General features: G+C 43.2%; 1 protein-coding gene across 1 annotated transcript in view; it reads right to left on the bottom strand.

The window, feature by feature from the left end:
* sema5a (sema domain, seven thrombospondin repeats (type 1 and type 1-like), transmembrane domain (TM) and short cytoplasmic domain, (semaphorin) 5A) overlaps window positions 1-26674 on the bottom strand; it is a 121597-nt gene that overhangs the window by 4929 nt on the left and 89994 nt on the right. The window contains exons 16-21 of the mRNA XM_041961379.1: window positions 22488-22713; window positions 8877-9086; window positions 6486-6656; window positions 6111-6266; window positions 2077-2121; window positions 589-800 (exon numbers count right to left, since the gene is read on the bottom strand). Of these exons, the coding sequence (XP_041817313.1) occupies window positions 589-800; window positions 2077-2121; window positions 6111-6266; window positions 6486-6656; window positions 8877-9086; window positions 22488-22713 (1020 nt within the window). The remainder of the gene's footprint in view (window positions 1-588; window positions 801-2076; window positions 2122-6110; window positions 6267-6485; window positions 6657-8876; window positions 9087-22487; window positions 22714-26674) is intronic.

Genomic DNA, 26674 nt, shown 5'->3' with positions numbered 1-26674 from the left:
AGTAGCTGTGGACAAGCATTAATCACCAGCTCAGTCTGGCACTAAAGGCCTGATGTATCAGCGGATAAGAGGCTGTTTGTACGTCGAGGGTAGCTGGATCTCTGTCACTGGCTCTGGTACATCCGAGTGTCTGCAATTTAGGATGCAATAATGACACAAAGAACCTGTCTAAGCAGGGAAAAGTGCAGATGCAAAGCGTTTTCGCTGATTACCTACCCACGCACCGATAAGTAATTGCATTAGTGTGTTATGAGAAAGCAGTGTATGACCACTGACACAGAACAAAGTCACACACTGAGACACACAGCAGAGGAGCACACGGAGAGAGGATGTTCGCACAACTGCCTATCTGTTACATGACTAGAGAGCGTCAGGGCACGACAGGAGGTGGTGTGACAGTGAGAGTCATGCAGTAAGAAATGCATTTAATCACAGCTGACACCAGAGGAAGGAGGCAAACCGTCGCTCGCTGACTCGCTGTAAAACGCGACATCAGCTGATTAAGTCAAACAGTGAGGAAGTGTCTACACATCTGGAAATCTGTCAAGCGCGACCCGCAGTGAACCCAGTGCAAACCTGCCCACAGACCTTGATGGCTTCCACCGAGTCGTACTTGTCCAGCTTGTTGATGTGGTTGGTGATGCTGGTGTTGAGCGGGGCGGCTGAAATGGGGTGGATGACAGTGGCGTCGTGTGACTGCTGCTGGTAGCGCTGGCAGTACGAGTAGACAAGCAACGTGACCAGGCAGCCGAGGATGGAGCTGCTGAGCCCCACTGCGATCATGTGGAAGAGGTTGAAGTCTGGAAGAAGAAAGGGGGGGCGGGGTATTTCTGTCAGTTCACACGTGTGGAAATGTTAATTGAAGCTGCAGTTCATATGGTAATGCTGGAGTGCTCTGCAGTGATGAAAACCCTTTGGGACTGTTGACGAGTATTTGTCACTTCTTTGTCTCTCTTTGTCCTCTGTTTGTGTTTTACTGTGTGCTGTTGGGACCTACAGATGAAAGATGTCTAAGTGTTGTGTAACACCTACAGTGTTCCCTCTTTACATCTGGCATTAACATGCAACTTTGATCCATATACTGTGCTATAATTACAGTAAGAATTTGTCCGCAGCTGTCAAACATAAATCCAACTTCTTTTCCCTGCAATAAATGCCTAATTTACATTTGAATTCCTCTGTGTGACTTCCTGATGTGTCATCTCCAGGGACTGTTGTCAGCCAAAACTAAAAAAAGAGACAAATAAATTGAAGAGAAATAAAAAATTGAATGCTATTTAGTGTATTTTTATACACTGCTATATCAAGCAATTAGTGGTTAATATGGGCAAATCGGCTGATGTGCTGCACTGGTCTCAGTCATGCATCCTGACTGGACATCATGTTTCATGGATAGAAATATTAATTAACTAAAATACAAGTTTGCTATCCATTACAAAGTATCAACTATTTTACTGCAGTCCTGTATTGGCTTTTATTTCTGTCCAAAATAATGTATAGGAGACAACAATTGCTGGTTTTTTTTTTGCCCTGAGCATCGTCTGCTCACTGCTGAACTCCCTCATAGACCTCCTCCAACAAGATAAATAATGAGAGTAAGAGCAGCCTGCAGCCTGTGTAAAAGGCAAAACTCAGGGCACAGAAGGTCCCCAAAGTCTCGCTTCTCCTCATGTAGCTCATTGCTGTAGGTGCAGGTGCCTGTTGAAGACAACTAACATGAGTCTAGCTGTATTTTTATCAACATGGGGCAGGCTCATATCTGGATTGTTGCAGCTGAGCAGTAAGACAACACTGTCAAAAGTGATTTCATTGACTCACTCCAACTCGAACTGTAACTGTGGAAATTACAGTGTTTTGGTTATTTAAGGTGGCAGAGTTTTTCAGCATTACAATTTCACTGTGTAAATAAAGTAAATTACAGTTTAGGATATTAAGATATTATATTTGCCTCTTGAAAAGTGCGGTGCAGCTTCAACAAACTTGTCAAATTTCAAACAGTGCATCTTTGACAACTTCCAGATATGATCAGATCTCCATATTTCACCATATTAATTCCATGAAAATAAAATAAATTACCTCCACAGCGCCTCTCCTCCTGGCTGGAGCGCGCAATCGAGACTTCTGACAACGGAGAAGAAAACAGCAAAAGGCAGCAGAGTTAGAGCCAAAAAGCGTTTCCACATACACTCCTGTTAGCATGACAAACGGGACCCTTGAAGGTGAGAGTGGAGTGAAAGCTGTACTCAATATGAAACAGATTATCGTAAAAACTCTGCCAGCTAATCACGGCTGTGGCACCTGGAGTGGTTTATGAAAAGTATCAGCTCTCATTAAAGGAAATGAAGTACAAGACGTTGCTAATGAACCTTAATGGACTACCTTTCCCATTAAAGGGGATGGATGATAAGGTATAAAGGCAAATGGGTGATTTTATAAAGACCTGTGAAGGGTTTCCATGATTATTATATCCCTGCTAATTAATACAGAAAAGGTTACACATTTATGTTTCAGTCAAATGTTTATTCTATCTCATAATTAATGACTGAAGTTTAAGAACTCTACCTATGAAGATATATTCTTTTCCAAATACATTTAGCAGTTGCAGTGGCACAATGTGAATAACACTTTGTTACATGGAGGGGTTTTAATGATCTGTCTGTTAGAGATCAATGCTCCAGAGTGTCTCGCATTACTGGCTGTCAATGGGTGATGCCTGTCTAAGCAGATATCTATACCGATGGTGTGTGTGGGACACTGTGTGTGTGTGTGTGTGTGTGTGTGTGTGTGAACGACACAGTTCAAAAGTTTGCAATCAGCTGTGATGTTGATGTTTTTCTTCATCTTTCGTTCATTAATAGGTACTGTAGCACAGATAAAAACAGTTACCATTCAGACACCAAATGTCCTGTTTACATTTGAGATCTTTATAGAAAAAATGAAAAGACTAAAACTTCTATTTTGCAAATGTCCCCACTGTGTTGCCCTTTGATTTTGAATTTGTTTTTCAGTTCAGAAAAGCATGACTGACCTGAGATTATTATGGAACCACAAGGGTGCAACAGAGCTCTAAATAATCTGGCAACCTGTTTTTCCTTAGTGCCCTCTGCAGACTGAACAGATTGGATGGGTCTAAACTGCGATTTGTCAGTCCATAGTGTTGTATTATGTACACATCTGTTACTAATATGTACATATATCACATACAGTAATACACATCATATATGTATATAATAAGCTATATATACTACATATAGTTAAAAGTATATTATTAGAGCTGTTATTGTGATTGCATTTCTGTCCACCCCTGAACCCTCCCTCCCTCTCTCCCTTCCTCTCGCTCTCTTAACTGGTCGAGGCAGATGGCCGCCTACCCAGAGCCTGCTTCTGCTTGAGGTTTCTGCCTGTTAAAATGAAGTTCTTCCTGTTGTTGGGTCTCAGTAGATAAAGAGTTTGGTCTGTACCAGCTCTATGTGGAAAGTGTCCTGAGAAAACTTCTGTTGTAATTTGGCGCTATATAAATAAAAATGAAATTAAGTTTGTTAAATAGCATGTTCAGCTGATATTCTGTGATCCAGTACCAGCAGTGCTAACCTAAATTAACCTGTTATTTCTATTCTGAAGTTTCAAGAATAGTTTGGCTAAAACAACACTTCTGTTAATACCAGATTGTTATTGGTATCATTGTGCACTTAACACTGAAACGGGAAACTGTTCCTATTTAAATCTGCACAGATTTTGATGCTCAGCTTCCAGTTTCTTTTACCAGTGACTGTGTTTGTGTACAACGTTTTGTTCCCCATGTACAAAATATTGCTTTTTTTGCAAGCCCACCATACAAAATAGCATCTATTTGTAAAGAGGACTTTCTCCAACCTAAAAGCATGAAAGATCATTGAAAAGTGTAGAGCAGTCCTGTCAGCCATCTGACTGAATCAAGCTTTTGAGGAGATTCCAAACTTTGGAACAGAAGAGTATATTTAGGTTTTGGAAGGGCTTTCAAAATTTTCAGTATTTCAGAGAAAGTTAAATTAAACAACTGTTCAACTAAATGTTGGCTAAATCCCTTAGCTTAGCAAGTGTAACTCGACACACCACACACCAAGACAAATTCTTTGTTCTAAAGAGTTTGGAGGGTCATTAAGCCTTTTTTTTTATGTCAGTTGTCCCTTGCAAGATTTATTATATAAAAAGATCAAACAGTAACATCAAAAGATGGCATTCATGTGCACCACGGGTCATAAAGGTGTGTTTTGCATGAAGAGGATCAATCGTGTCTCTGTATCGGGGTTTCTTATTCCTAATCAACATCAAACAAGCAGCTAATGTCTGCAGAACATGTGGATCTCGTTAGTTGCTTCTGATTGAGGAGCGTGTCACTCGCCTGTACAGTCGCCCTTTTATTCTGCAGAAAGCTGACATACAGTAAAGTTTATTGTGCCGTATGAAGTTGCTATAAATATGCTGTTTTGAGATCTCAGTGATCAATGCCAAAATCTAAATAAGGCTGGGGATGGTTTCTTCATAAGATTCAGCCCCACTCCCCACTACAATTATTCTCATACTGTCTCTTATCTGTGCCAGTGAAAGCTGCAACTGTTAGCATGTCTGGATAACCAGCTTATTACTGAACCTGCAGTCGTAATTGCGTTTTACTTCCAAAACCAAAGAGCACATCAGTAGCTTACTGCATCAATTTGTGTAGTTATGTAAAAAATAAAGCCCCATTCACAACCAGCACATCCACTGTGTAGTATTTCTCCACTGTGTGGAAGCCAGTCTGCAGGCTGTCAGGGTTTAGGCTAACGTTAGCCGCTCTGTCCTGCTCTTTATCATATTTGTAGATGTTTACACTCCAGCAACCCCAGCCAACATTAGGCTTACTAAACACAACAGTCTGATCTGATGTGTTGTTTGATCCTATCATCATCATAATAATAATAGCACTAGCTCTACACTGCAATACAAGAACAATGTTGCTTCTTCAATTAGCATTACTTCTACTGACTTTTTGCAGAGGGCATGCAGCTTTAGCCTCAGGTTTTAGTATTATATCGGTAGGTAGCCATTAAGTGCATATTCAAGAACCCTTTACAAAGTTCTTTTAAAACACATATGCTTGAAGCCTTAAAAAGTCAAACAACTCATCAAGCTAACATTCGCTTTATTAGCTTGCTAGCTGCAGCAGCTCTGTGATAGATGATTTGATTAACTTGTGTGTGATAAATCTGCAGCTATTACCATTCTAAACATTGGATGTGTTGTGTGGAAACGGACAGCTTTGAAGGCGTAGCCAAACCGGGGCTAACGATCACTTGATTCGCCTGTGTGGAATCAGTAAAGTTCCTCTTATCTTATCTTACCGCTCTAAAAATAAAAACCCATCTAAATACCTTATAGGTGGTTAAATAAATTGAGTTGACATTTAAGAAATTGTTGCATTGTTAACAAACAACAGAAAAGCTCCCCAAGACTGTGCACTTAACACTGCAATTGCTGTTACATTAAGAAAAAGGTTGCATAATAAAGGGCAAATGGTCACTTAAATATGGATGCCAGAAACAGGACAGAAAGAATAAAAATGCTTACATGACCAGGTACAGAAAACAGAATGCAAGAGCCATTTCTCCTTTTCCTTCTAACGTTTGAAAAAAAAAAAAAGTAAAACTGCTGGTGTAAGTGCTTTTTTCATGGCCTGACAAGACTCCGAGGCTCATAATGAAACTAATATAGCAGCAGGGTTGTTGGAATGAAGAGGAAGACAGCCCTTAAGTGTAGCACCCAGGTTCACGCCCCCGTGTAATCACCTACCGCACTCAGGAGTCCTTGAGCAAGACACTAATCCCAGCCATCCCCAAAAGTGCTGGCCTGTCGCTGAACCTGACCTCTGACCTGAGATGGGTCCCTTAGAGGGATCAATAATGTATTTCATTATCACAGGATTCTTAGAAATGAACTGAATTACCGCTGTGGGCATATGGTGGCAGGTGGTGCAGAGTGAGTGTGTGTGTGCTCTGAGTTGTGTGTTAAGTCATGCATGAGCGCCCAAGACTTTCCTGATGAGAAGAGCAGACCGTGTGTGTGTGTGTGTGTGTGTGTGTGTGTGTGATCACCTGGTATAAAATTGGAGTCGGGGGAGCATGGCCTGGTCTCGCTGTTGTTTCCTGAGCACTGGTTTCCAGTGGGAAACAGGACATCGCAGTGACGCACGCGCATCTGGGCCCCGTTGGAGTCACAGTGGGACCACTCCGACCAGCTGGACCAGCTCTCTGGAAATGGCGATGACAGCATATGACACACCCCGTCCAGTGTGTGTCCGTGTATGTGTGCGCGTGTGAGTTGTGTGTGCCCTCAGCTGCACATTAGTCATGCATGAGTGGCCTCTGAGAGACTAAAGAAAATAAGCAATGAACCTGTGATGGATTGGTGGCCGAGTCGAGCCCTAAGCTGCTTATCACTGAGGCGTGTGTGTGGTTGCGTGTGTGTACCTGGACAGGGCTGTGTGTTGCACAGCGCCTCCTCAGTGTGCAGGCCCAGGCAGATGTCCCCTCCGTAAGCTGGCGGTGGGTTGCTGCAGGTTCGCGTCCTCATGTAGTGTCCCCCTCCACACGTCACAGAGCACTTGGACCATGAAGACCAGCACGACCAGCTGCCATCCACTAAACCGGGGATATCGGTGACATATTGTTTATGTTAATCCATAAAAAACTGTATGATTATATTAGTCTTAACATTTTGTACTTGTAATTGATGTAGGACATCACAAAGTAGTCGCTAAACTTCAAAGTTTCTTCTTTTCTAGAAGAATATTCCCTGAAATTTCTGCTTGCATTGTTTTGGGATTTAAGTTCCAGGTCATTTCAAAAGACAATTTCCTCTGAACATCAAGTGTTTGGAAGTCATTCCAAGCCATTCTGAACAGTGATGCGTGACGCACAAATATGAAGCAATTTGAATATGTGTGTGGTTGAGTGTTTTGAAGTGACAGGAAGTGTGCTTCACCCAGCTGTTACAGCAAACGCCTGACCCCCCTCCGAACTCCACATTCTCTCCTCTGATTAATAAAGATAAATGAAGCGTCGCAATCCGCAGTTGTTGTTCCTTCTTCATGTGGTGCCAAGTGGCAAACAACAGTCAGTTAAAAACATGTGGAAATTCGTGACAGTACCAGCACACAAAGAAGACATAAATAGACGAATGAGATGCGGGAGAGATGAAGAGAGGGGAGGAAAGAGAGTAATAAAATGGGGGCAATCTTTGGCCATGAATCACTACAGAAGTAAATATCCTTCTGGTCAATCATCTGGATAAAACCTTGCTTCATTGTGGCAGAGAGACATTCCCTTTTCTGAATCACTTGAGAATTGCTTTTAAAGACCTGATGATGGCTGGCAGCACACTGCAGGTAATTGAAGTTGCCGATGCTTTTTGTCATCTCGGTGTAATTTCTCTATCACAAAGTGACACGTAAGTCGATTCCTGGCCCTTGATGACAGATCGTCTCATCTCGGGCGCAGACACAAGAAAAACACAGATTCATTTGTTTCCAAACCAGATGGATGGCAGGCATAGCGCATTTTCTCTCCTTCTCCTTCACAGTGAACTAACGCATTTAAAAAAGCACTGGATTAGCCATAGGAGGATTACAATTGGTCTACCAGGCATGGTCTGCCTGGCTCAAAATAATATCTCACTTTCAGAGGGGTGCTAATTGAGTATGCATTAGTATTCATTGCTACTCAGGCTGGGTTAAGTCGGTTCCTTTGGGGGACAGGAGAGCGGTGTTGTTCATCAACACGCTGTAGCTATGGTATTATTTCAGTCAACTCAATAGGTGTACTACATGTATTTGCATAGTGATGCGCCGCAGGAAAATCAAAGTACATTCGCTCGACATTTTACTCCGGGGGAACACACTCATGGCAACCATACAGGCAGAGCCCTCCTGAATAAAACAATCTGATGCTCTTAGATCCATCCGAAGTTTTCATCTCAGCTCTGATAGCTCCATCTAAGCAGCTCATAACAGCTTACCCTATTAGCCACTGTGCTCAAGCTGTTTGGAGCTGAATGGCGTGCACTTTCACTGAATGAATTAACAGGCTGTAAAAATAGTATTGATGGCCACTCGCGCTCTCGCGTTCTTGTGCTTGCTTACAACGTGGCAGCAGCTATGAAGACAGATTGCGGCTACCGAAGATGACACGCAGATCCAGGTTTTTAGTGGGCTACCTAAGCTCGACTCCAGGGGGTTTGATTAATAATCATCTGACACGACGCTCCTGCTTGTCTGTTTGGCGCCTGTGCTGGATACCAGGTGGGCTTTATGCCAAACTAAGCACTGGATTTCCATTTAGACAGCTTACTTCCCTCGTCAGACAGAGTATTCTTTTAATTAGAAAGCTTCCTCTCTCTGTCTTCCGCTTTGAGGAGTGTTGAAAATACATTGTCTCAAGGCTTTTCACAACAGAATATGGCCTCCCATAGCTGGCAGAATAATTACCCAGCAATGTAATTACATACTGGAGCACCACAGGGATTGTCTCTGATTCCTGGTGTAAATTGGGGTCTTCGTCACACCTCTTATCTGCAACTGATTTCTTTTGTGGTTCCTGATGATTTGGTAAGCCACTTTGTCGGTGCAATTCTTTATCCATTAATCAAGGAAAAACATAGCTTGAGTATGGTGTGGAGTAGTGTGTATTTATCTGTGTGTGAGTGAAAAAGAAAGCTGGCAGAGTAATTGACTCCTGGTCGTGAAATGGTTCTTATCTCTGTGTGTCCTCTGTTTATTGCACCAGTGGTATTTGTGTGTACAGTATGTGTGTCTTGGTGTGTAAAACTGGCTTGTAGCATGTGTATATGTGTGCATTTCTTACCTGGACAAGGGGTGATGTTACACTCCTGATACTCCTGTGCTGGCCCCAGGCAGGTCTGACCTCCGTACCGGGGCTCTGGGTTACTGCAGGTCCTCTTCCGGCTGCGGATTCCCCGGCTGCAGTCTCTGCTGCACTGGGACCAGGAACTCCAGGAAGACCAGCCGCCGTTCACCGTGTGACCAGAGATCCTGCCAAGACGAAGCACCTCTCCTGTTGGGGATAGAGTTGACGAATAAAAAACTAGGCTATTGCCGGAACAGCTTCTGCTGCAGGTCACGCCTGCGGTGTTATTTTTCTCAGCATTCAATCGAAATTTCCAATAAAACCTTGCAGTTTTCTGCAAGAAATCGGATGTTATTGTCCTTCCTTCCTCGCATCACCGTGTGCATTTGTTTTGAAGAGCAAGAGGAGGGCAGAGAGTCAAGAGCAGCTCTTGATAACAGTGCCTACTCTTTACTCTAAAGCTATTGGAGTAACAGTCTCTCTAAGAGCTTCAGCTTGATTCGTGCTGAAAGAGCAGTGAGCACTTCATGTTTTGTGTTGTTATGAAATTATTTTGTGCAGTAAAGTTATTCAACAGATTTCATAAAAACCAACTATTGGAACACTGTGTGCATAGCGTGTAGAGGCTAAGAGGTGCTGTCAGTCTGAAGCTCTGTCTGTTTACTAAGTTATACCTGAGATTATTCTGGCGTCTCAGGCAAAGAGACACACAAAGGTCAATTCATTTATTCAAGATAATCTTTATTAATCAATTACTTGCACAGACTTGCAAGTCTGTCTGTTCGCTGCTCATTTCCGTGATCCCAAGAGGATGAAGCCCAATGGCTTTTCCTCTAGAGCCACCATGAGGTTCACATTTGTGGTTCTGAATGAAATATTTCAACAACTATTGGATGGATTGCCATGGTATTTGCTACAGTCATTGAAGCCTCCCTCAGGATGAACTGAAATAACGTTGAACCTTATCTTTTTATCACATGGTACCATCATTAGGTAAAAGTTAGGTAAAAGCCATACACTTAAGTTTCTGACCTAAAACTGGCAAAACTAACATTCCTGTCAGGCTCAGCTGCACTTAGCGTAGTGCAAATTTGCAAACATTGTCATGTTAAAGCCCAGCTAAGATGTACTAAGCATTACACCTGCTAAACATTAGCATACTAGCACAGAGCAGCTAACATGGCTGTAGAAAGTAACATGACTGGTTAAAAAACATAATTTTATCCAGTATTTGTTTTCTCCAAATAATGTACTTGTGATTTAATTGCCACAGAGCAGAGATAAAAAAAAAGCCATGAAAAATTCACGCAACAGAATGGAGCAGCTAGATGGATAAATCCAGTGCAGAAGCTGATATCACATTGATGGCGCCAGAAATCAGCTGCACAAATGTAATCCATCATTTAATTCTTCACAGACTTCTTGTCATTCTCTAAAGAGGGATTCAGTGAGAGCTGAGTGTGTCCTGTCAACAGGCAAACGCGCCCCCTCATCAAACAACATCAGCTGACTAATCTGTGTACTCTCGTCTGGAATGAGTCGAACAGAGGATTCTTAATGAAATATGAAGCTGTAATTTCTATTAAACTATTATTACCGCATGCATTAATCAGCACCGTGGAATTGAGCAGAATGAGTGTAGAGAGAAAGCTTCTGGGCCTTTTGAATGAAAAGAGTGAACTCATCTGTTTGAGTGAATGATAATCACCTTCACCGTCCAAGCACTTCTCTGATGATTCATTCAACAAACGGAGCTATTATCTACTTTTTCAGATAACAATGGAAGACTTCATTTTGTGTCTGTGCTCCTTCTGCTTTGCATCGTTCTCCGTTCCGTCTCCTTCTGCTCTTTCAGTCTCTATCACTTCGCCCGTAAAGGACGGAGTTTTCGTGTCGTTGAAACAGACAGCATAATCACATCTGGATCCTGAGTTTGAACCACTCGACCATGCCACAGCGACCTTCCTTCGAATCTTTTTTTTGTGATCCCTATCTCACCTATTTAGTTCGCTGCCTCGCTTTATCCCTCTCTTCCTCTCCGTCTATCTTTCCTATTAACCTTCTCTTGCTTTTTGTCTCTGTCTCGCTCCCCCTCTCTGTCCTCCAGCCTGGCCTCGTTGTTTTGTCAGCGTGCTCTTTTCACTGACAGTTAGCCTGGCACGGCTGCTTTGTATTCTCAGGGAGAGGACAGTGTGTTTACCTAGCCCAAATCCTCGACCTCTTCATAACTACGGCCGACCTTGGCAGTGCACAGGCCGACTCACCCCGGCATCAGGCTGGCGTGAGCGCTGACAGGCCCGTCGAGGCTCCCGCTCTTTATCGATTCTGAGCAGGCAGTGGCACGGACCGCCCTGCCTGCCACTGTGACCTGTAGTCTTTATCAAGCCCTCCGTAGCCCAAGGGACTGGACTGTTGCTCTGTGCTAAAGGCAGTGGAGTACTTTATAATCATCCTCATGCAAACAAGAGCCTAAATCAGGACACACATGCACAAACATCCATGCACGCACCGATACAGGTGTGCACAAAAGCAAACGTGGACGCTTACTTACACAAGTGTCCACTACACACAGCACTTCTCTCACTTCGCTCGCTCAAGCTTTGGCTCGAGACTGCTCTGATTTACTGTGTGTATTGTTAACACAACTGCACAGGGGCTGCCCTGCTGTCGCCAAAACAAACAGCGTGGTGCCATCCCTCTCCAATAGGCAGCGACTGGATCTATTGATCTGCACAAGAACCACACACAGCCGGCGAGAATTAATCCTCACTCTCCTGACGAGCTGGGCTGAGCCAGAACTAAGAAGGACACAGTGCAACATCCAATAGTCCCCGCCGCAAAGAAACTAGGACATGAAAAAAGTTCCCTCCTCCCTCCCATTGCTCAGCCTTATGCCCTGCTCAAAGGCAAAATACACTGTAAACAAACTCATGAACTTCTGTGTGTGTGAGAGAATATAGATGAATGCACGGGTGAGAAGGAAAAACGAGGAACAGGGGCTCTGTGAGGCCACACAGACACGCAATGCTGTGCAGTCTAATGTACTGTATAGGCAGCTGTAAAGGTAGTCAAACAGTGAAAGAAGTGAGAAAAAGAGACTGCGACGCAGCGATGGAGATGGGATGACACCTGCAAGCTGGAGAAACAACTCTGATTTGAGACAGACAGATGCGAGAGACGGAGAGGTGGAAAAACCCGCAACCTTCCACAGTGAAGAGAGATGTACACTGTAATGTGTGAGTTTTATCAACATCAGAGCAACACTGGACCACACTGAAAAAAATAAGTGCTTCAGACTGTCCTAGATTCAGAAATGCACATTTACTCCTCATTACTCTTCCTCCTTCCTCCTCTTTTACTTTAAGATCAGCAATGTCTCCCTGTGGAGGAACCCATTTTTTTCCATATGTAAAAAAATGTATGGCTGCTTTTGCATGCGTCACGCCATACAGTGGGATACAGCTCTGGGATACAGTGGCGCAACGTGACAGTCCTCCCTGAACTGTCCTGAGGTCTGCCAAGCAAAGGTTGACCCAGAAACCCTCCAGAGGGATGTCCGCATGGAAGAGCCAATTAAAAGTTTGTAAAGGTGCAATTAAAAGCCCAGCCCTGGAGAGCTGGAGGGATCGGTGCTCATGTACAGACACACAGATGCACAGGTAACAAGAACAAAGATGTTCTAGCCTGATATGAGTGTAGTGTCACTGTCTGTAATGTTTGGGCTTATAAGGGTACAAAGACTGAAAGTACAATATCTGACCCACTAGCATAGTAGTCATATTTGTCTTTGTCCATATTTGAAAATGTTAAAAAAGATTTGCAGCAGGTTAAACCCCAGTTTGTGGTTGCATTTCTACACACATTTGTTTCCATCACTGCCAACATCTGACATCCAAAGTTCGAAAGCCATCTGCCAAGCAGCAACCTTTCAGTGCCACAAACAACCATTTTTTCACAACACCCATGTTTGACTTTCTCACAACATAACTCAGCATGACAGAGGATTTTAAGCTGCTGACTGGCAATTTGTCCTTGAATGTACCATTGAAGAGTGTTGAATTGTCCCAGCAACAATAACATGACTTTGACAAGAAAACTAGGAGCAACTAAATGTTTTCTCTGAAGGATTACCTTCCACATGCAGGTTTCAAGTCACTTTAAGTGAAATGAACTGAGACCAACAACTGGTTGCAAAGTGAAAAATCAGCCTAAAACTTCACACTATGTTTTAGAAAATTGCTGTAATGTAAAACCCATTTTAACGTGATTTGACATTTAAACATGCAAAGCACTGGTGCTTTAAGGAATTTAATGAACCAAATCTCGAAGAAAAATGTGTAATGATTTCAAGTACGTATTTTCTTCTGTGCAGTTCTGGCTGCTGTTGAACTCGCTCTTGGTTTACTTGCACATGAGCTCTCATGATGACCATCTTTTGTTGCTTTTTGTTTAAAGGAGCACAGCAGAAAAAAAGCAAATATGAAGAGGTGGAATTCGAGACCAGTTTTTCTCCATTTATCCCTCTTGCCAATACAATCACAGGTAACACAAAATACCAGCTGGTAAAGCTGGCTGCAGTGGCGGGCCTCAAGTGTGCGTTTGTCGTAATTGTAGGTGTTTTCAAACGAATGGGCCCACTCCAACAACCTGAAATTGCCAGCAAACAGTACAAACAGGATTGATTTTTTTCTACCTAAGGAAACTTGCTTCCATCAAAGAAACCATTTCCTTTTCCCTGGTAATTTGAAGTACCACAGCACTGCTCTCCACTCAGAGGTAGCATCCAGCCTGATTGGTCGAAAAAAAAGCACCAAAGCGGAAAGTGAGCCAATGTCAGAGGAGACAGGTGAAGACAGGCTCGTGACTAAGTCGGAACATGTGAGAGCAGAAACTTTTCTTGGGTGTTTTTAATCTTTATTGCTGAAACGTGATTAGAAGGCACTGTCAAAGCCTGCTGTTTTTAAGAGCTCAGAGCCATAATCTCATGCAGGAATGCTGAGCTTTGTGTCAACAAAATAGATTTTTTCTGACAAGCAGTGGCTAATTTGTTGACTCTATGTCACCAAAACCTGTGCCACTGAGTGAGTGCCATGTTGGGGGCAAATATGAAGCAGTAGTCCAATGGTACCCTGCAAATTTGGTGTCAAGAATAATTGCAATAAGGTTGTGAAGTCGCCAGAGCTGCAGGACCGGATAAGGTGTCAGGCAAGACTTTGAGGACATGCGCTGACCAGCTAGCAGGAGTGTTCCTGGACATTTTCAACCTGTCCCTGCAGCTGTCTACGGTTCCTGAGTGCCTCAAGTCCTCCACCATCATTCCGGTACCGAAGAAGACATCCATCACCTGCCTGAATGACTACCGGCCTGTTGCTCTGACCCCGGTAATCATGAAGTGCTTTGAGTGGATTATTCTCAGGTACATCCGAGACTTCATCTCCTCGGACCTAGACAGCCTTCAGTTCGCCTACAGAGGGAACCGGTCCACAGAGGATGCTGTCTCCATCACCCTGCACACAGCCCTGACCCACCTGCAGCAGCCCAACACCTACGTCAGGATGCTATTTGTAGACTTTATCTGGCGCTGAAGCTACACGCAGTGGGTCTGCCTGCGTCTCTGTGCCACTGGATCAGAGACTTTCTCACCAACAGGCCTCAGGTGGTGAGAATAGGGAACACAACATCATCCCCTCTGGTCCTCAGCACAGGCACACCACAGGGTTGTGTGCTCAGCCCGGCCCTCTTCACCATGTTTACTCACGACTGTGCTGCCATACACCCCACTAACACAGTCGTGAAGTTTGTGGACGACACTACAGTAGTGGGTCTCATCTCAGATAACAACGAGACCCACTACAGAGAGGAGATACGCCAGCTCACCCAGTGGTGTTCAGCCAACAACCTGGTGCTGAACACAGGGAAGACCAAGGAGGTCATTGTGGATTTCAGGAGGTCCAGAAAGACGGATCACGCCCCCCTCCTCATGGACGGAGAAGTGGCGGAGCGTGTGGACAACATCATGTTCCTGGGCCTCCACATCACATCTGATCTCTCCTGGTCCATGAACACCTCCCGCCTGGTGAAGAAGGCACAACAAAGGCTCTTCCTCAGGAAACTGAAACGGGCTGGACTCTCCTCTCGGTTGCTCGTCAATTTCTACAGGGCCACAATTGAAAGCATCCTCTGCCTCAGTGTGACAGTGTGGTATGGCAGCTGCACGGCACAGGAGAAGAAAAAAACGGGCATGGGTGGTTAAAACTGCACAGGGCATCGTGGGCTGCCCCCTTCCTGACCTTCCTGAGGGCGAGATCCATCGCCATGGACCCAGCCATCCGGGCCACAGACTGTTTGTACTGCTTCCATCAGGAAAGCGGTACAGGAACATCTGCACCACCACCAACAGACTGAGAGACAGCTTCTTCCCCAGAGCTGTCAGAGCTATCACCCCCAGCAGCCCCTCACTGCAGTGAGAGACTGTGAGAACTATGAGCCACTGCACACCGCACTTTACACCTACACCTCTACCTCCACCTGCACCTTCTGTGTACTTAACTTTTAGGTACACACTTCACTTAACTAAGTTATATTCTTTTTTTACTATATTGGCACATTCCATTTTCATTGGTATATTTTATTGTCCACTGGTATATTTTATTCTGTTGCACATTTCACTTCCATATTTTATTGTTTATTGTTTAGTATATTTTATTGCCTTAGTATATTTTCATTCTGTTATATTTTTAATTGCTTTTTCAAATATTTTTACTGCATGTTTATTTAATTTTATTGTAGTTATCTTAATTTTATTCTTTCTAATCTTCTTATCTTTCTTACTATCTATTCCTAACATGGGGGTTGCAATGAAAATTTCATTGACATGTTCAATGACAATAAAGACTCTTGAATCTTGAAGTCCATCTGACAGTTATCTAGGGAACAGGCAAGGTCACATACTTAACTTATACTTTGTGCTTGAAGAGATGCAGCTATACCACAGGTTAAGCTAGTGTGCCAGATTGATTGGACAAGAAAGACAGACAGCAGGACAACAGAGAGAATTGTACAGTATTTGTGTAATACTGGATTTGATTGATTGCAATATATACAATTAAGTGTAACTGCACATATGGTTATTGTGTATTTTTTCAAAATAAACCCTCAAGCATACGCACTCCTAATGAAGATTTGGTGGCGGTTTGACATTTTCTTTTTTCATCATTGCAAGTCTGTGATTCTGTCTTTCAGACTTGCTATTACACAAGCTGACACCGCCTCCCTTTTTGGGAGATTCAACTGAGAGCTTCCATTATCCGCCTACTGGCTTTACTCCACCTCCACCATCACCAGCGTCTAGACTCCAGGGGAATCATGCCTTATCCTCCTCCATCCTTTACAAAGATGCTGCACAGTGATGGAGACCTTCTCTATCTCAATTAATATTGTTTTACATTACATTTCCAGTCGATCCTTATTGAAAAACACAAGTTAGAAAAAAGTTGCATGGCCTTAACTAAACTTTAATTTACTAAAATAAGGACTATATGTTGATCAAAATGAAAATACAGATCCACATTCACATAAACTTTTATTAATTTGTGGCAGTTTCCAACAGAAACAAGCACCTCGAGAACCAGACTTGTGATGTGTAACTCAATTGTGTGATGACTTATGAGCTCAGCTACTTCTGTTTCTTTCTCGATAAACACTGAGACGTCCACAGGAAAGGAGAGCTCTGACTGTAGGGAGAGAGAGCTGGACAGAAAAACAGAAAGACAATAAGGATACAGGAGTGGTTGTCATCTGTCAGAGGCGTCCCTCAGCACTGTCCTGTGTCTGCTCAGTGTCTGCTCATGACATCCGTGCGAGAGAAACTAATCTGTCGCCCATGAGAAGGCCCTGGCCTTGATATCAGATCAGCTGAAGTGAAACACATCAGGCTGCTGACACGCCACCGTTTCTCCACGGGAAAAAATGAAGCCATCACTCACGACACAAGCCGGCAAAATTACAAACTCGCAACCTTCTACAGAAATGTCTTTCATCTTTCCAGTGCTTTCTTTTCCCTCGGTGTGTCTGCTGCTGTCTTTGTGAGATGCAAATGGGAAAAAAAACTGGGATGAATGCCTGATTTCAAAGCCTTTTCAAGCTCGATAATACTACCGCTGCACCACAAAACTGGCGACTGAACTTTTAACTCCTTCCCATTATGTGGAGATATTGATTAAATCAGGCTGGCATGTCTGTTTCATAGACATATGGCTTCACAGGAATCATCGTTTAAATTGTCAGTTTGTGCGGTGGGCTGGCCTAAGGCGGCAGAGACACAGTGAATAATAACAGAGAAGTTTTTTTAGTTAGAGGCTGACTAATGACAGACAGGTAGCTGCTTTCAATCCTGGCGACAGTGGGAGGATGAATTCCAGCTGTATGCAGACTATAGCAGGCTGGTTAGAAATTGACTGCTCACAAAACCCGAACAGCGAGTGTCCAGTCGAAAGTGCGTACAGAAGGCCCGTCAAGCTGTGGCATTCTCAGCCTCCTGAATGGTGTGCATACTTGCTATTTAAACAGTTTTGAGGGTAGTGTATTTGCTTAAGACTTTTTCAAAAACGAAAAACAAGAGCAGAAGTGGAAAATGTGGATTTCGCAGTGTGTTTATCTGCTTTAATGTGAGCTGCAACCATTAGCATGTCTGGCTACTAGCTGACAACCTACAGTAGCAATAAAGAGATACATCCAAAGGCAGGGAGCGCATTATCAACTAACTGCAGTAGTTCGTCAGGTTATGAAAGCTTAGTTCATGACTGGCACATCCACTTTGTAGTATCTCTTCACTGTGTTGAAAGTGTTTGCTATGATATCAGAGTTTATGGAAATGTTAGCGCCTCTGTCCTGGTCTTTATTGGATTCGGAGAAGTTTAAACTCCAGCAACCCCAGCCAATGTTATTTGGAATAGTATTATGTATTTTCCGCCCCCACGCTGTAGTCCTCAAGTTAACATAAGCAGATCAACAGGCATACACTTCATGAACTACTGCAACAGTCTGATCATAGTTTTAATTATCATATAGGACTAACTCTACTCTGCAGTACAAAAACAATGCTCCTTTATTTCCATGCCTTCTACACACATCATCAACTGATGAGGATGCTGACTGTTTGTGGCTTTAGCATCAGTCCTTAAGCACAATATCATGCAGCCATCAAGTGCATACTTAAGATGCCATTATGAGTGTAACCTGCAAATGTGACCGATGTGAATAGAATGCTTTACATGCAACAATATCTAAGGAGGGCGGAGTTTAGCACGGTTATTTGCATCTATAGTAACTTTAATTGTGCTGCTCTTTGAGTAAACCACTCTGATATGCTACACTGTTAACACTGTCTACAGGAAAACACATAATGTGTTTAGAGCAGTGTGCAGGATGGGAAATATGCATAAACCATCTGCCTTTGTGTAAACCACCTTAATACTGCTATTAATTGTGTTAATTAATATATAAGTATTATATGAAGAGATACTGTATTATTGAGTATTACTGAGTGAAGGGGAAAGTCACATAATAGGCAGTAAAAGGAAAGCCATGTTTTATGAACTGCCTGTTGGATTATCCGTTTAAAAATACATGTCTATGCAGGCAATTATGCAAAAGACCAAATGTTTGTTTTTTTTATTCAGGCATGTGAGATGTGATAAAAGGAAAAATGTCTACTAAAGCTACAAGACTAATCACTGGGTGTACATGACGAGAGGCCTTTAAATCACTGCAGAAGTAATTAACTCATCGCTATCATTAAGCTGTGATCACTGATACGAAACAAGTCAGTATGTTATACAAAAGCTCGTTGTAAATGCTTGGCTAAATCATTCCTAATTTGTCTCTCATAATAAAGACAGATAGACATCTTAATGTGAGAGAACCACACAAAAAAGATAAAGAGTAGCTGGGAAGAGGTCGGACCGCTGACGTATCTCAGACAACAATTTATTCTCTCCCGTGATGCCAGGATTAATTCTCTATATCTGTGCGTCACAGATAAGACTTCCAGGTGTGTGTCAATAACACGCGCCGCCTCTCAGAATACAATCAAAATCGTCAAATGTCAGGTTCATCTGATGGCTCTGATGCTCCAAGCTACAAACACATTCTGCCCGAGCAGGGGGGAGGCGAAGAAGATCTCAGACAACGGGGCAGAGGGGGCGTTTTATTGAGTAGCTGGGAAGCGGCGAGACAGCGAAGTATTCTTTCAAAGCTCATGCATCGGTGTCAGATGAGAAAACAAAAAGAAGGACAGCTGTGGCTGTGGGAGGGAGTGCACATTCATTTGGAAGTCACTTCTGACTGCTGAATGTTAATTAAAAGGAGTTTAATATTTCCCTACACATACTTTACCTCACTGACTTCTATTTCATTGGGATGTATGAAAATAAAGACACACATGCGTACAAGCACACGCGTACACATTGAGGTGCAGTGTTTGCAGGAGCACATTACATTTTATAATAATCTTTTTTCAGTAGCATCAGGGTTTAAAATGTGAAATTCACTACTTACAATACAGTTCAAATTCTCAGTAATCTTCATTATTTGAGGATTGGAGGATCGGTCAGTGTGCTGTCTAACTGGGAGTTTAATGGAGGGTTGATATTATTTCTGCTCTGTGCGTTCAAAGGATAGACTGTTGGGGTTCGTTAGCGTAGCGCAGCAGGTGTGGGAAGGGGGATAGTGTCCTCTAAGATAAATGTGCCTCTCTCTAACACGTAAGTCGTCTTTTCCGTATGCTGTGTCTTTTTAGCTGCAGCTTAGCCACGATTAGCCTTGCCTACATTCAGTTAGTAGGCCTATAGTTGAGGATGGGACTTCTCTGGAGAGCTCATGTGCTCAGTCATAGAAGCTAAGCTAATGTTAGCTGTTAGATTGGTGTGTCTTATCTACACGTGTTAAATACTTTACACGTGGTGTGTGTGTGTGTGGAGGATTTGGAACTGAAGTAATAAATGTATAGTAACAAGCAATGCTATTTATTTTGGTTGTTTAGCAAGCTAATGTAATTATTTTCCACTCAGTAATTGATTACACTTTTCAAGTAACTCCTCACATGACAACCTGTTTTGTAACGGCTCATAACAGAGCAGCCCAGATTGTGTATGAAGCTCTAATCGAAACTAAGCCGCCTGATGCAAATAGTAAATCTTTATCAGGTGACACGCCATTCCTTTTTGGTGCTCATCATCTCAGAGGGATCTCGGCGTTCCCTGCCCCAGTAGTGGACATCAATACACACCGCTGCTGTGGCGGTAATTATTCTGCAGTGGCCGCTTGCTTCAAGCGAAGTTAACTGCTGTCCCAGGGGCTCAGGCACCCAATGCATCTACGAGAGGAGGCCGGGGGGAGGTGGAGGACGTATTGGAAAAATGCCATACACACACACACACGCAAACAGATGCACATATCCACCCACTCACAAAAACTGGCAAAAATGCATGTCAAGCCACCCCCACACACACACACAGAAATACACACACCAGTGCTCTCCAGATGGATGGCAAGTTTGATAATGGTTGAAATGAAGAAGTGGATCACTGGAGTCCATCCTCTTCTTCAACAGTTATGACCTAAAACTCCTCCGAGAAGTGAATCATATTGAAGTCTGGAGATGAACAATCAACGCGGGACAAGAGGAGAGCAGCACACAGAGGCCACGTACTCCTCAGTGGGTCTTGTTTCTACTCCAGCTGTTCACTACAACTGGAGTAGAAACATTTTTATAAAGAGAGAACAAAGCGTTTCATATTCTGCGCTGCAGTCTTTTTTCCCCCTCAAATGTGCACGAGTTGCGCTTTTGAAAAAAAGAACAACCGCATCTTTGACTGAACCAGTTTTGATCTTGAAAAGCAATTTGTTTCACTGAGCATTTAAAAAAAAACATTTATTTCATATAACATCACAGCTGTATTCACAAGGCTATGTTTTGAGGGAAGGTAGACCAACAACATTGCCTGCAGGGATGTTAATTACTTACTGTATCTTGTTTAAATGGCATTATAGGAACAATAGAAAGTGCACTAGCATCATGACAAATCGCTGCTGTTGATGATCTTTGGTACTGATCGCATAATGAAGTCTGTGTCTGCTAATAGGGAAATTAAAACCTCCAAAAAACAGGTCTAATTGTAACCTGCAGCACTGATACTGCAGCTGGTATATAATTTGCACCCTAATAATCCAAGTTAACAGTGTTTCTCATTTTTCCTGACGCCAGATTTGTGAAAACAACACCCATGTTTGAACACCGGTTGTTGAAGGGATTTGAAGCTTGTGCTGTGCAGCTCATACGTCACCATCTGCCTGCTGTAGCTCACAGGCTGCTTACAACCTACAACACGGACTGACACATTGCCAAAAGTGAGTGCTGAACCCTCAGCCCTTGCTTTTCAATTGCTATAATTAACACTGAAGCTAATCTGATGTCAAAGCTTCTGGTGACAACCTCTAATGAAACACAAAGTGTCTGTTACTTCCTCCTGCTAATCAGAAACAAGACAGACCTATTAAAACTCAAGTCTTTGTTCGCTAATGTCTTGGATGTGTGGCTGTCACTCCTCTTAAGGCTTCGAGTCTGTAGTCAGGTTTTCTCTGTGCCTGCCAACGCTTGTTTAAAGCCCTTCAGGAGAATTTAAGCGTCGGCTTCAAAGTGTGAAGAGAACAACTTGTACCCGCGACAGAGATTGATAATCAGAAATGAGGACGAAGAGAGAGACTGAAAGAGAGAAAGCCCCACTGATAGTGCACATTAGGGCTAACCCTGATGATTACCACGGCATGTGGCATGTGAGTGGTGCAGCGACGGACCACCCAGAGTGATGGGAGGCCACCGCAGTTTAGCCGGGCGCTAACTCCAAAGCCCCCGAAAAAAATCTGCTTTTCCCTCTGAGGCAAAGAGCAACGCCATAAACAAACTTTAACTGCTGCATCTGTATTCGAAGCCTCTTTGCTGTGGTGTGGTGCCACCGCGCCTGTCTCCCCTCTAATATGGATACTTCCACTTGACAACATAAACAACTTGTCAATTAGCAGCCTGTTTGTACAAACGTTTACAGCGTCTAATTCACCAGGGGTGTGGCTGACGGAGACTGCGTGGTGCAGAGGGGATGATGGATAAAGGGAGCGTGTTTGTGCTTCTTTGCAAGACTCTAATTTGAGTTTGAGCATTTGCATCTGTGTGTGCTTGTGTATGAAAGATAGCGCGGGGAAGGCTAAAATGAGTTGTAAACTGCTGATCGGCTTTGTGGATTGAAAGTTCATTAACGCGCCTGATGCTTTGATCCGCTGATAAAGTCGAGGAGGGGGCCGCAAACATGGAGAGCTGATTAAGATAGCGACGTTTAAGTTTTGCAGGACACAGAGAGGGGAAAAGTTTGAAGAAGCAAGAAAGAGAGATCTAATGAACAACAGACACACAGACAGGAGGAATGGCTTGAGGCGAGGAGGCCAATAACTGGCCCGCAGATACGCAGAAAGCCAGTTGGAGTGAGATAACAGAGAAACATCCAGGGGCTGAGATAGCTGGAAAGAGACCATCTGTCTCTTCCACTCTGCACTCACCGTCAGTGGAGCAGCCGGTGGATCCGTCGCTGGAGCAGTAGCGCATCTCGATCCTCTGCCTGCCCACTTCCAGCAGGCTGGGATCTGGGATGCGGGCTTTGCAAGTGTAGCGAAAGCGTTGCTCATAGTGGCCGCCGTTGTCAGAGATGTTGACGGGCGTCCAGGGAGTCCACGGGGTGGTCTTCTTCAGGTCGGGGCAAGGCAGGGTGTTGCACGACTGGTACTCCTGCCATGACAGAGAACATTTGTCTGCATTTAGTGTTATTTCATGGTGAGCACGTTTGCAGGCAGGTGAATTTCCACGTCTAAGCGTAGGAGGAGATAACCATAAAAAGCAATAATTACACATGACATGCTCAGACAGAAATTTCTTGTGTATTCCCCAACCATGATAATGGGCAGGACAATGGCTTTTGAAATTCTCAGCAGTGACTAATATGAAATTAAACAGCTTATTTTATGAGGAAATAAACAGCCTTTTCGAAGCTTTCATCATCATTCATCCTTGAAAGCCTCTTGATTCCAGTTCTGGCTGGTGTACTGTACAGCACGTTGCCAGATCCAGTACCGCTCATCCCCCCCAAAACGCCCCTTACAATCCAGTACCGCTCATCCCCCCAAGACGCCCCTTACAAACCAACTGAGCCCCGTTCAGCTGGCCACAACATAGCCTGCACACACCGACTGAGGATGAGGATTCCCATTAGGCCGCTCGGCGAACACGGCAAGAGGCAAACAAGCCAGGCTGAAAAGGTCATTGATCAAGTTTAATTTATAACCAAGGGGAAAGGGTGAAGGAGAGGAGGAGGGAAGAGGAGCGGGGACTGACAGAGAAGTTGATAGAGAAAGAGGTGAAGACGTGGAGGAGAAAGGAAAAAAAAGCAGGCAATGGTGGCAACTCTTTCTCCCATCTGCATCTGGCTTTGAGAGTCAGGCAGTAAAAATGAAAAACGCAGCTCTGAAGCTCTAACAGCATGATATGTGAGTCTCATTCAGAAGTCTCATAAGTATATATTTTGCCTCCGCTTCTCTCAGCCAACCCCTATTTGGACTCGTGGTTGAAAAAGAAAATAGCCTGCTCTTTCTGTGGTGCTCAATATGATGATATGATTCCCGAAGATAATAGGTGGGTAATAGGCAGTCCAGACCCCTTTTGTGCCCAGCTAAATAAATAAGGAGGTGGAGGTAGTGATACGTCTGGGGAAAATGACACCACGGAAAAGAAGGTGAGATGGCTGCCATTTTCCTCACACTTGTTTATTTATGCTGAATAGCCCTTGAGTGACTGCCAGACCTTGACAAAATAAGATAAGAGTTCCTCTCTGCACATCCGTCAGCCTGTCACATGGGATAGGCTGACAGGTCAGCCGAGGAGAGGAGCACGATACGTTATACAGTATGCAGCTCTATTTTTCACCATCTTACCTCCTCTTTTATGCTCTCTCTCGGTTTCACTTTGCATCCATCGATCTATCTTTACGTTTCTTTCAGCATCCTTTTCACACGCTGCTCATAACTCGCTTTGTGTCAGCTCTCTCTCTCCCTCTCCTTGTTTCTTTTAGCCGTTCGTACCTCTGCTCCATCTCTCTCCCTGTCTCACCCTATCCACCCTCGTCTCCGTCTCCTCCTCTCCCCTCCCCTCCCCTCGCCTCTCTTCCCCGGGGTACCAAGGTTAAAAACACAGGGAGGATTTAGATTCTGTTAGGGCCCCAGTGATGAATGAGGGTGTCACCTCCACCGCACTTCCTGCCTCTCTCCATCTAGCGCAGTAATCATCTCCAGACATTAATATTTAACATCATCACGCATCACAGACCTGCCCACAATCTGTGGTTATCAGCCAATAACATAAAGGAGGAAAAAAGTCCACCTCAGCGTCTCGCCGCCGCCTACAGCGACAGCAACACATGGCATGAATGGGGGGGGGGGGGGGAGGCAAACGATCTGTGGGTGTTTGTTGTGTGAGCTGTTGATGGTGGCCAAACACAGTAAATATTTAATGAGGCTTGTCTGGAAAGCGTTTTTTCCTGTACTCTCTTAGGATTAGTGTCGATGCAGAGGGCTAAGGAGATAATGAGCTGAGCCTCATTCAAGGTCTCTGAAGCATCCACATCTGGTACAGCTAAAGCACATACAGTGGTCAGTGTGTATGTAACAAAGATGTCACATCGACTGAGCAAACACCAAAACCTCTGTGGCATGTTGAGAGGACTAACACCCATGTACTGGATTTTCACAGGTTTTTTTGTCTAATTTTTGCATCTTAGTTGTTGTGAAGAGATGTCTCTAAAATCGTCGAATGAAACAATCTGAGAAGGAAAAATAACTGAATAGCTCAAAGCTTGAATCCACATAAAGACCATAACCTGTGGCGGAGGAAGGATTCAGATCCTTTACTTAGGTAAAAGTACTAATACCACACCGGAAAAGTATTCTGTAACAAGCAAATCTAAGTATAATCAGAAAAATGTACTCACAGTATTTAAAGTAAAAGTGCTCAATGCAGAAAAATGTTATAGTATTATATTTATACAGTATATACATATATTATGAGACTATTATTGCTCATGCATTAGTGTAAAAGCAGGAGTTTAATGTTGTAGTTGGATGAGGTGGAGCTCATTTTGAATTTTATTGTGTAGGACTGCAACTAAATATTATTTTCATAATGGAATCATCTGCTGATTATTACACTAGTGAGAAATTCTGTCACAATTACCCGGAGCCCAAAGTGACACCTTCACAGTGCTTGTTCTGTCCAACCAACAGTCCAAACCTCAAAGCTATTAAAAACACATTAAAATTATACAATTATCTTCAGGAAAGGCAGCAAATCCTCACATCTGTGAAGCTGGAACCAAGAAAATTTCAAAATATTATTAATGTATCATAATTGCTACCAACTAATTTTCTGTTGACTGTACTTGAGTAAACTGTTGGGTAGTTTAATTTCCAAGAAAACATCATATCTTACAAGATCATTATATGTATTGGGTGTGAAAATCTTAATTTGTAAAGTAACTAAAGATGTCAGATAAATGTAGTGAAGTAAATACCACCACTGGCCATACCCTCTAACACGTGCTGACAATAAGACATTACTTCATCACTTCATGTTTGTGTTAAATTTTACCGATTTGGTTAACCAATTAAATAGAATCGATAAATCTAATTGTAATATTTTGCATCAATGTGGATCTTAATGATCTATTTGGAAGGGAATAGGCTCTTGTTGAAGGCTGTGTGTTTGATGAATGTAATAGCAAGAATGGCCAGTTTGTTGACTTTTAATTTGAAAAGCCAGTGAAAATAGTTGAGTAATAATGGCTGGTAGCATGCTAATAAATTCGGATGAAGATGATGGTGGATATGTTGGTGGTTCCCTGCAGCACCTGAGGGTCCAGGATATGAAAGAAAAAAAGGTTGAAGACCCCCTGCTGCTGACTACTGCATCCAATAACAAATGTTGAAGGGCAATGCACAGTTTATTGCCTTTTCCTGCAAAAAACAAGAGCCCTGTTATATTGGCTATGCAAGGAATACAAAATTTGGCATAATAACAAAAACAAAAACAGTCCTCCTGCTTTCAGAGTGGCAATTTTTATAACGTTCTGAATAATGCATTAAAAATGGACCTGAGGATGTGAAATGAACATCAGTGTAGCTGTGCCCATAAAAACCCTTAACCCAAACACGAACATACACCCACAAGCAAATGACATTCACCGAGCCAGGGTAGTGAATAGGTCATTTTAGGCATATATTACATGTTGACCATGTAAATGTGCCTCTAAACAAAAAGACTGTGTTTAAATTAAACTTTGATTTACAGTTGAAACATTGAGGTATAAAGAAGTGGATCAAACTGATCCATTTAAATATTCCAGTTCAGTCTTTTCTCTTGATATGGAGAGCTATTAACGCAAAGTCATAAAACTGTAAGAAAACTACAAAAAACATGTCCCGTGCCCTTCACTCAGCCACAGTCGCATCTCAATTTCAGAGAAATTAACCGAAAGTGAAAAGATGGCAGAAAGCAGTCGAACGTGACAAGTGGCATGTGGAACACAAAATTGGATTCAATTAGACCGCTGATTCCGACTCATACCGCGGCCCCCCTCCGGCGAGAGCGGTGATATGCATTATGGGCAAATGGAGAGCAGCGATTTTATGCTGTGCAGCACCTT

Source organism: Chelmon rostratus, chromosome 20 (assembly GCF_017976325.1).
Source record: "Chelmon rostratus isolate fCheRos1 chromosome 20, fCheRos1.pri, whole genome shotgun sequence".
NCBI lineage: Eukaryota > Metazoa > Chordata > Actinopteri > Chaetodontiformes > Chaetodontidae > Chelmon > Chelmon rostratus.
This window is presented reverse-complemented; position numbering and strand designations above follow the sequence as displayed.